At 39.3% G+C, this 11,609-nt stretch overlaps 1 protein-coding gene across 2 annotated transcripts in view; it reads left to right on the top strand.

The window, feature by feature from the left end:
• The window catches only part of CRADD (CASP2 and RIPK1 domain containing adaptor with death domain), a 168,241-nt gene that overhangs the window by 35,706 nt on the left and 120,926 nt on the right, over positions 1-11,609 (top strand). Inside the window, exon 4 of one of the 2 annotated variants that reach the window (XM_021719273.1) lies at positions 855-869. The exons of the other annotated variant lie outside the window; for it this stretch is intronic. Coding sequence (XP_021574948.1) covers positions 855-869 — 15 coding nt within the window. The remainder of the gene's footprint in view (positions 1-854; positions 870-11,609) is intronic. 2 annotated transcript variants of the gene reach the window in all.

Genomic DNA, 11,609 nt, shown 5'->3' with positions numbered 1-11,609 from the left:
ATTGCAGAGATGAGGTCTCACCAAGTTGCCCAGGTGGGTCTCAAACCCGCAGGCTCAGGCAATCCACTCATCTCAGCCTTCCAAAGGCGCGGAATTACAGACTGAGCCACCAAGCCTGGCTAGAATTTTTTATCGAGAAGAATTCTGTTCCAGGACACTGAAAAAACTTGGGGATAATTTATTGTTAGTTTTATTTTTATGGGATTTTGAAGAGTGGGACATGGTTAGAATTAGGAAGGCAGGCCAATGCCATTCTGATTTTCAAGAATGAGGAATATGGGTTTGAAAACTGTAGACTGGGCACTTTCTGTTACTTGTGGGCAGTGTTCTGGAAGGGGCTTTACAGGGAAGACTTGCGAAGGCTCAGGATGATGCTGTTTAGTGGGAAAGTGGGGTACCCTTAGAGAATACAGGCCTGGAGAAGTGAATCGATTTATCTTTCAGGTCACCACTGAGTTTGGTGGCAGAACCGAGATGAGAATAAAGACCCTTTGCTTCCAGACCAGTGTTCTTCCTGTTCCAATAGTGTTTTCATTCTGAGATTGTAGAGCTTCTCAGATTCAGTGCGAAATAGAATCTTTCTGTATGTTTTTATTTTGAAGATAAGTTTTTTTTAAAAAAAACTACTTTGAAAACAGTTTCTTGCCCAGGCTCAGTGGCTCAGCCTGCAATCCTAGTACTTTAGGAGGCCGAGGCAAGTAGATTGCCTGAGCCCGCAGGTTTGAGACCAGCCTGGGCAACTTGGCATGACTTTGTCTCTACAATTAAAAAAAAAAAATTAGCCTGGTGTGGTAGCGCGTGCCAGTAGTTCTGGCTACTTAGAAGGCTGAGGCGGAAGGATCGCTGGAGCCCAGCAGGTTGATGCTGGGGTGGCTGTGAGCATGCCACTGCACTCCAGCCTGGGCAATGGAGTAAGTCTCCAACTCAAAAAACATAAGAAAAGAAAACAGTTTCTTATTCAGGGTCCATTGACTAAGTTCAAGGACATAGTCTCAGGGGCCCATGAGATTTAATTCTCCCCCACCATGTAAAAAAGGTTTGTGTAGTGCTTGAGGTTCAGAAACTTGGCACCATGAAATTTTTGTCGATGTACATGATTAACTGGATGCTGCCTGTTGTCTCTCTGCAGAAAATAGCGCATGCTGTTCCACTAGACATGTGTTGTTCCATACCCCACAGCCCCTGGTCACATGTGGCTGTTGGTAGTGAACATGTGACTCCTCCAAGTTGATATGTGCTGAAGTGTAATTCAGATGTCCCTCTGTCCAAGGAAGATTGGTTCTAGGATCATGCCCCCGTTCCCCCCAGTACCAAAATCCACAGACACTCAAGTGCCTTGTGTAAAGTGGTCTGGTGTTTTCATGTAACCTAGAGACAGGTTCCTGTGTACCTTAAATATCTCTGAATTCCTTATGATACCTGGTAAATATGTTGTGTAAATACTTTTTTTTTTTTTTGAGTCAGAATCTTACTTTGTTACCCAGGCTGGAGTGCAGTGACACACTCATGGCCACTGCAGCCTTGAACTGCTGGGCTCAGGTGATCCTTCTGCCTTAGCCTTTCAAGTAGCTGGAACCACGGGCGTGCACTCCCACGCTTGGCTAATTTTTTGATTTTTATTGTAGAGATGAGGTCTCACCATGTTGCTTAGACTAGTCTTGAACCCGTGAGCTCAGGTAATCTTCTCATCTCTGTCTCTCAAGTTGCTGGGATTACAGGCGTAAGCCACTGCGCCCAGTGAAATAATTGTTATATACTGTATTGTTCTTCTTAAAATTTGTATGATTTTAAGTTTATTTTAAAGTATTTTCAATCCAAGGTTGATTGAGTCCATGGATGCTGAAGCTGTGGACACAGAGGGCCACCTGTATGCACACACTGGATTTCAGAGGCTTAAAACTATGGAAAATGTAAATATCTTATGACTGATTTTATTTTGAGTATCTGTTGACATGATGATATTTTTGATATATTGGGCTGCAAAAATACATTATTAAAGTAGATTTCTTTTGTTTTCTTTTTCCTTTTTAAAATGTAGCCACTAGGAACTTTAAATGATATATGTGACTTGTGTTATTAGAACCTTACGCCTCCCTCAGGAAGCAGGGTTGAAGACTTGGTGAAGTCATTGTGCAGATGAAGTGATGTGGCAGAGAGCCTTTGGTGGCTCTCCTTCATAAAAGAGAGTCTCTCAGTTTTGCATTTCTTAGAAGGTGGAACAAAGACAAGTAGAGAGAAATGTTAAGTTAGTATAGGACAGACCTTCCTGAAACAGTTGCCCCAATATGGTTTGGGCTCTTTCTAGAGATAGTGAATTCCTTGTCAGTGCATGTGATTCAAGCAGACGCTCGATGGCTGCTTAGTGGGTTAGCTAGAGAGAGGACAGGTGGTTAAAATGAATGACTGCAATCCGGAGATTCTGTGACTTGAAGTCAGGCAGAAAACTGATCTCAGAGCTCTGGGAACTAAACAGACTTTGGGCAGGAGTTCATTTCACTCTTTGTGTCCTCTTGCTTTACCTCTCATGTGAATGTTTTTCAGTTGAGGAGCTTTGTGTTCTTGGTTACAGAAAGATGTTTGATTCTCTAAGCCTAGTAGATCTGGTGCACAGTGTATCAGTTAGGAATGTGCTTGGCAGCAAGTAAACAAACAAGCAAACCACAGTGACTGTGGCCAAACGAATTGAGATTTATTTTAATCATATAACGAGAAGTCTGGAGGTCAGCTGCTTCTGGCATTGATTAATTGGCTCAAAGGCTTCAGGTCCAGTGTCTCCGCTGTGCTCTTGGCCTTTGTTTTTCTTGTAGTAGCAAGGCAGCCATAGCTACTCACAGTGTATCTGTAGGGCTGGAGGACAAGGGGAGGGATGGCCTGTTGCATCTGTCACTTTTTGCAGTAGTCTTCCCAGAAACCCCAGCACTTTTATGTGTCTCATGGACCAAAATTGTCACTATGGCCACCCCTTGCTGCTAGGAGGCTGCATGTGAGTGTTTGCTCGTCTTTTTAAATGTTTATTTCTTTTAAAATTCTTTATTGTGTCTTAAAATTTTGGTCTTATTTATTATTTATTTTTATATTTTAATTTTTTTAGAAAAAAGTCACGCTCTGTCACCCAAGCAGGAGTGCAGTCGTATGACCATGGCTCACTGCAGCCTTAAACTCCTGGGCTCAAGCAATCATCCCACCTCAGCCTCCTGAGTAGTTGGGACTACAGGTCCACGCCACCATGCTTGGCTACTTTTTTTGGTTTTTGAAGTCTCAGGGTCTCACTATGTTTTGGCAGGTCTCAAACTTGTGGGCTCAAGCAGTCCTTCAGCCTCATCCTCCCAAAGTGCTAGGCCTATAGGCGTCAGCCACTGTGCTCGGACAGTTCTAGCCTCTAGGGTGGAAACACGACAGGAGGAGGAGGTTGGGAATGGCAGCTAAATTCACCAAGAGAACAGGATCTGCCACAGATAGTCTTGACAGAGTAACCACGGGCACCATTCCCTAGTCAAACATTGCTAAGAGATAATATCATCCAGTCCCCTCTTCTTCCTTTTAAAAATTATTTCACCAAGTGGTCTTAGCTGCCACTGATTGTTGCCTAGGTTGAGTTTTATTAAACAACTCTTTAATTTTTAAGATTATTTATGTATTTATTTAGAGATGAGGTCTCACTATGTTGGCCAGGCTGGTCTTGAACTCCTGGGCTCAAGCGATCTCGACCTCCCAAAATTTTTGCCTCGACCTCCCAAAATGCTGGATTACAGGCATGAGCCATCGTGCCCAGCCTAACAATTCTTTCTTTTTAGAGATGAGGACCAGAGATGTTTATGTTTTTGATTCTTATACACATGACTCATGGGGCAGCAATATGGCTTCTCACCTTCCCTTCCCATCTCTCTGACTTCCTCAGCAATGAAGAGCAGGTTGGTTTTGTTTTTCGATATGGGAAAATGACATGAACATAATAGTAGTAATCATCTGTCATAAGAATACGTCACAAGAATATTTCTAACCGAGTTAGCAGTCTGAACAGGTGTTTATTGTGGAGGAACCTGGATGTGATGGGACGTTCTGGACCTCCGCCAGGCAGGAGGTAGGAATCTAGTTAGGTAGAATTTAGTGTTAGACATTTTTGTCAAAAATTATTGTTTCATTATTAACAATAGTGGCAAATATTTTGAACTAACTTTAATGGGAGCATACATCAATAGATGATGCAGGCAGATTTTCTAAGCCTTTTGACTTGTGACTTCAATGGCAGTAACAGGCTTTCACTAGCCCCTGGAGAGTGTCTTAAATCCTTTCCTTTCCTTTTGTTTTTCTCCTTTCCCTTTCCCCATTCTTCTTCTCCCTTCCCTTTCTTCCTTTCTTTCTCTTTCTTTTGAGTGTACATCACCCAGGCTCGCTACAGCCTCAACCTCCTGGGCTCATGTGATCCTTCTGCCTCAGCCTCCCAAGTAACTGGAACTACAGGTGTGCACCACCATGACCAACTAATTTTTTTGACTTTTTTGTAGAAATGAGGTCTTGCTATGTTGCCCAGGCCAGTCTCAAACTCCTGGCCTCAGGCGACCCTTCCGCCTTGGCCTCCCAAAGTGTTGGGGTTACAGGTGTGAGCCACTGATCTTGGCCTTTTAAATCCTTTCGTTCATTTTATTTGGTCTGTGATAAGGAAGTATTTTTAAGTAGGAAAAATTTTGGGTAAGCTTATTATTGAAGATCTTATGAAGTTTATTTTTTATTAATAAACTTTATTTTTTTAGAACAGTTTTAGCTTTCAGCAGAATTGAGTGGAAAGTATAGAAAGTGCACAACTTTTCCCACCGCCAAATTAAATGTCCAAAAGTGGGATGTTTCTTACAATTGATTAACCTATATTGACACATCACTGTCACCCAATGTCTGCAGTTTACATAAGGGATTGCTCGTGGTGTTGTGCATAGTGTGGGTTTGAACAAATGTATAAGGACACATGTCTCCCTTATGGTGTCACAGGGTATTTTCCCTGCCTTAACAATCCTCTGTGTTCTGCCTGTTCATCCCTCCTTCCCCCTAACCTCTGGCAACCACTGATCTTTTTACTGTCTCCATTGTTTTGCCTTTTCCAGATGGCACACAGGTGGAATTACACAGTATGCAGTCTTTTCAGATGGGCTTATTTCACTTAGTAATATTCATTTAAGTCTTTCACATATCTTTTTATGACTTAATATCTCATTTATTTTTAGTGCTGAATAATATTCCATGCCTGGATATCAGTTTTTCCATTCACCTACTGAAGGATATCTTGGATGCTTCCAAATTTTGGCAATTCTGAATAAAGCTGCTAAAAAATCCATATGCAGGTTTCTGTGTGACCCAGACTTTCAGTTCATTTGGGTAAATACCAAGGAGCATGATTGCTGGATCATATTGTAAGAGTATATTTAGCTGGGCCTGGTGGCTCATGCCTGTAATCTCAGCACCTTGGGAGGTGGAGGCAAGAGGACTGCCTGAGCCCACAGGTTTGAGACCAGTCTGGGCAACATGGTGAGACCTTGTCTCTGCGATAAATCAAGAAGTTAGCCAGGCGTGGTGGCGCACACCTGTAGTCCCAGCTACTTGGAAGGTTGAGGCAAAAGGATTGGCTGAACCTAGCAGATTAAGGCTGCGGTGATGGTGAATGTGCCACTACCCTCCATCTGGAGTGACAGAGTGAGACTGTGACTCATAAAAAGAAAAAAAAGAGAGCATATTTAATCCTTTGCACTCGGAGACATCTCATGGGTCACCAGCAACTTGACCACACTTTTTTACGAAATAGTGAAAAATCAATCACTTCATGTTCAACAGTATAGCGTTGGAATCAGTTATTTTAATGTGAGATTTTTGGCTTATAATGGAATTTTGGACATTGAGGAACTTATTTATGACAAAAATCAAAATTTTCTGTCTTATGTTTTTCTAATGTGTGGTAACTTGTGAAACAGCCACCGACATGCATTGCAGGTGCATTGATACATGTTGTGCAGTGATAATTTGTTGAGCGTCTTCCAGCTGGTGTTTTTTATTTCTCCCCCATTCATACTTTAAAATGTAATGTCCAGTCTGCTGTTTGAAGATGTTGTGGAAGGACACACTTGTGATTCTTGAAATCCACTTCTCAACTGTTTGATTAGAAGCTTGACAGATTTCAAATGGGAAATAGGTTTTTTGTTGTTTCTTAATGGAAAACTTCAAGGAGACATACGTTTTTGAAAAATTTGCTCTTGCATAAGTTTGTCCTGTATAATCACCAGCAAGCTGTTTATGTCCTCTGAGAGGGGATATCTAAGTGGTTTGCAAGATTTACAGTGTCCCCTCAGAGTGCAAAGGGTTAATTTTGTAGGGAACTGCAAACTGGCTTCCAAAGTGGTTGTACCGTTTTTGCATTCCCATGAGGAATGACTAAGAGTTTCTGATACTCCACATCCTCACCAGCATTTAGTGTTGTCAGTGTATTGGATTTTGGCCATTCTTTTTTTTTTTTTTTGAGTTGGAGTCTCACTCTGTCGCCCAGACTGGAGTGTAGTGGCCGCTCCCGGCCACCGCAGCCTCGACCTGCTGGGCTCCGGCGATCCTTCCGCCTCAGCCTTCTAAGTACCTGGAACTATAGGTGCACGCTACCACTCTCGGCTAATTTTTTTGATTTATCGTAGAGATGAGGTCTTGCCAAGTTGCCCAGGCGGGTCTAGAACCCGCAGGCTTAGGCAATCCACTCACCTCAGCCTCCCAAAGGCGCGGGATTACAGGCTGAGCCACCGAGCCCGGCTGGCCATTTGTTTAAAAATTATTTTATTATTTTTATTTTGGCCATTCTAATAGGTATATAGTGGTATCTTTTTGTATTTTAATTTGTAATTCCTCAACAATAAACAATGTTGAACATCTTTTCACATGCCTGCTTGCCATCTGTATATTTTCTTTAGTGAGATATCTGCACAGGTTTTGGCCTATTTTTAAATTCATGTATTATTGAATTTAAGAGTCCTTTGTCTATTTTGGATAACAGCCCTTTATCAAATGTGTTTTTGTAAATGTTTTCTTCCAGTCTGTGACTTGTCTTCTCATTCTCTTGTTTTCCACAGAGCACACTTTTTAAATTGTAACGAAATCCAGCTTATCTGTTATTTCTTTCACGGATCCTAAAAAGTCATCACCATTCCCACAATCATGTAGATTTTATCCTGTGTTATCTTATAGGAATGTTATAGTTTTGTGTCTTATATTTAGGTCTGTGATCTGTTTTGAGTTAATTTTTATGAAGGATGTAAGGTCTGTGTCTAGATTATGGTTTTTTGTTTTTGTTTTTTGCATATGGATGTCCAGTTGTTCTAGCACCGTTTGTTCTGTCTTGCTTCATTGTATTGCCTTTGCTCCATTGTCAGAGATCCCTTGACTGCATTTATGTGGGTCTATTTTTGGGTTTTCTACTCTGTTCCATTCATCTGCCTCTCTATTCTTCCACTAATGTCTCACTGTCTTGATGGCGATAGCTGGGAGTTAAGTCTTAAAGCCAGGTAGAGGCAGTCCTTCAACTTTGTCCTTCTCCTTTAATGTTGAGTTGGCTGTTCTGAGTATCTTGTCTCTCTGAATAAACTTTAGAACCAGTTTGCCAATATATGCAAAATAACTTGCCGGAATTTTGATTGGGATTGCATTGAATCTATAGTTAAGAATAGCTGACATCTTGACAGTATTGACTATCTCTTCATTGATTTAAGTCTTCTTTGATTTCTTTCCTCAGAGTTTTGTAGTTTTCCCCATATAGGTTTTTATTTCTATGTTTTCAAATTATTTTTTTGTAGAGACAGAGTCTTGTTTTGTTGCCCAGGCTGGTCTCAAACTCCTGGCCTCAATCAATTCTCCTACCTTTACCATCCAAAGCTCTGGGATTACATATGTGAGCTACTTCACTTGGTTGTCGTATAGATCTTGTACGTATTTTGTTAAGTTTCTACCTCATAATAAAAAATATTTTATTTCTGAGGGGTGCTAATGTAATCGGTAATGTATTTTTAATATCAAATTTCACTTGTTTATTGCTGGCATATTGGCAAGTGATGACTTCTGTGTATTAACCTTTAATTCTGAACTTACTCTAATTGCTTACTAGTTCCAGGAATTTTTGTCTATTCTTTTGGAATTTATACATGGACAATTGTCATCTGTGAAAAAGATGGCTTTATTTCTTCCTTCTCAATCTCTATACCTTTTATTTCCTTTTTTGGTTTAATTGCGTCCGATATGACTTCTGGTATGATGTTGAAAAGCAGTAGTGATAGAGGACAGCCTTACTGGGTTCTGATCTTGGTGGGAAAGCTTGATTTCCTCACTATTAAATATGATGTTAGCTGTAGGGTTTTTGTAGATGTTCTTTGTCAGGTTGGAGAATTTTCCTTCTATTCCTTCCTAGTTTGATGAGAGTTTTTATCATGAGTGGGTGTTGGATTTTGTCAAATGTTTTTTCTGCATCTACTGATATGATCATGTGATTTTTCTTTTTTAGTCTGTTGAGATGATGGAATCCATTAATTGATTTCATATGTTGAATTAGCCTTGCATACTTGTGATAAATCCCACTTGGTCATGGTGTGTAATTCTTTTTATACATTTTAAAATTTGATTTGATAATACTTTGTTGAGGATTTTTATCTATGATGCAAAAACATAGATGGACAGATATTCGTTGATAGTTTTATTTTCTTGTAATGCTTTTGTCTAATTTGGTATTAGGGTGATGCTGGCCTATAGGAGGCATTCCCATTGCTTCTATCTTCTGAAAGAAGAGAACTGGTGTAATTTCTTTGTTAAATGCTTGGTAGAATTTATCAGTGGACTCACCTGAGCTTAGTGCTTTATGTTTTAAAGGTCGTTAAATATTGTTTCAATTTCTTTAGTAGATTTAGGCCTACTCAGATTGTCTATTTCTTTTTGTGTGAGTTTTGGCAGATTGTATCTTTCAATGAATTGGTCTATTTCATGTTCATTATCATATTTGTGGGCATAGAGTTGTTGATAAAATTTCTTTATTATCCTTTTAATGTTCATGGGATCTGTAGTGTTATTCCTTCTTTCATTTCTTTTTCTTTTCTTTTTTCTTGAATGAGTTGGAGTTTGACTTTGTCACCTAGGCTGGAGTGCAGTGGCACAATCGTGGCTCACTGTAGCCTCCATCTCCTGGGTTCAGATGGTCCTTCTGCCTCACCTTCTGAGTAGCTAGGACTACAGGTGTGAGCCACCATACCCAGCTAATTTTTTAACCTTTTTTATAGAAATGAGGTCTCACTATGTTTCCTAGGCTGGTTTCGAACTTCTAAGCTCAAACAGTCCTCCTGTTGTGATTTCCCAAAGTGCTGGGATTACAAATTTGAACCACCATGCCCAGCCCTCTTTCATTTCTGATATTAGTAAATTGTGTACTCTCTCTTTTTTACTAGTTCTTAACCTGTTAGAGACTTATTGATTTTATTGATCTTTTCAAAGAATAAACTTTTGGTTTTATGGATTTTTTTCTATTGATTTCCTGTTTTCAGTCTAATTGGTTTCTTCTCTAATTTTTATTACCTCTTTTCTTCTGCTTGCTTTGGATTTAATGTGCTTTTCTTTTTCTAGTTTCCAGAGGTAAAAGCTTAGGTTATTTATCTTAGATCTTTTAAAATATTTGCATCTAGTGCTATGCATTTCCTTCTGCTTTTGCCTCATCCTGCAAATTTTAATAGGTTGTGTTTGCATTTGTATTTAGTTCAAAATACTTTAAAATTCATCTTGAGAATTCCTTGACCCATGTGTTATTTAGAAGTGTGTTGTTTAATCACCAACTACTTTGGGATTTTCTAACTATCTTTCTGTTATTGATTTCTGGTTTAATTCCATTGTGATCTGATAGCAAACTTTGTATGATTTCTGTTCTTTTAAATGTATTATAGTGTGTTTTAAGGCCACAGTGGTGTGATCTCTTCCACGTGAGCCTGAGAAGAATGTGCAATCTGCTATTGCTTGGTAACATAGTCTGTAGATGTCAGTTATATCTAATTGTGCTGTCATTGGCTTTAAGTATGTCCTTCCTGATTTTCTGCCTGCCGGGTATGCCCATTTCTGATAGAGGCGTGTTAAGCCACCAATGTAATAGTGGATTCATCTCTTTTTCCTTGCAGTTCTATCAGTTTTTGCCTCATGTATTTGTTTTTTCTTTATTCCAATAGTTTTAGGGGGTACAAATAGTTTTTGGTCTGGGCTTCAAGTGTATCCACCACCCCCACCTGTGTACATTGTGCTCCATGTATTTTAATGCTCTGTTTCTAGGCATATACATTAAGGATTGCTATGTATTCTTGGAGAATAGATCCCTTTATCATTATGTAATGCCCTGCTCCATCCCTGATAACTTTTCTTGCTCTGTAGTCTGGTCAGTCTGAAATTACTACAACTGTACCCCCTCTCTTTTGATTAGTGTTAGCATGGTATATCTTTCTACAATCACTGTGATCTATATATGTCTTTATATTTAAAGTAGATATTTTATAGACCACATTTAGTTGAGTTTTGTTCTTTGATCCACTTTGACAATTTGTCTTTTAGTTAGTATGTTTAGACCATTGATGTTTAAGGTGACTGCTAGCTGGATACGTAGTTGGGTTAATGACTACCATATTTGTTATGGTATCCTATTTGTTGTCCTTATTCATTGTTTCTATTTTTATCTTCCACACTTTTTTGCCTTTTGTGGTTTCATTTTTAAAAAATATTATTTTATATATTTTTAGAGACAGCATCTCACTCTGTTGCTCAGGCTGGAGTACAGTGGCATAATCACAGCTCACTGGGCTCAAACGATCTTCCCACTTCACTCTCCCAAGCAGTTAGGACCTCAGACATGTGCCACCATGCCTGGCTAATTTTTTATATTTTCATAGAGACAAGGTTTTGCTATATTCCCCAGGCTTCTGGCCTCAAGAGAATCTCCTGGCTCAGCATCCCAAAACACTGGGATTACAGGCATGAGCCACGGTCCCTGGCCTGGTTATTTAATCATCTCATATGATTTCATTTTGTCTTTCTCTTTTAAAACATAATAAATTACACTTAAAAAAAAAAACCAGACTCTTTTTAGTGGTTGCCCTAGAGTTTGCAGCTAATCTAAGTCCCCACTTTCAAATAGTCCTATACCATTTCGTGGGTAGTGTTAATACCTTACAATCACAAAAATTTCTCTCTCCTGTCTCTTTATTCTTGCTGTCATTCATTTCACTTATATGTAAGCATATATAACCGTATACCTATGTATATATACACACACATACATATACTATCAATATTCCATATATGTGGGTTTTGCATCCATGAATTTAACCAGGCATGGATTGAAATATTTGAAAAAAAGTGGGTGGTTACCTCTGTACTGCACACATACAGATCTTTTTCTCTTGTCATTATTTTCTAAACAATGCAGTGTAACAACTATTTACATAGCATTTACATTGTATTAAGTATTATAAGTAATCTAGAAATGGTTCAGTGTATATGGGAAGATTTGTTTAGGTTGTATGCAAATATAACTCTATTTTATACCAGGGACTTGGGTGTTGGTGTATGTTGGTATC

Source organism: Carlito syrichta, unplaced genomic scaffold (genome assembly GCF_000164805.1).
Source record: "Carlito syrichta isolate Samal-C Ts95f unplaced genomic scaffold, Tarsius_syrichta-2.0.1 Scaffold314344, whole genome shotgun sequence".
Classification (NCBI taxonomy): domain Eukaryota; kingdom Metazoa; phylum Chordata; class Mammalia; order Primates; family Tarsiidae; genus Carlito; species Carlito syrichta.
Note: the sequence above shows the minus strand (reverse complement) of the source record. Positions and strands in the feature narration are given on the sequence as shown.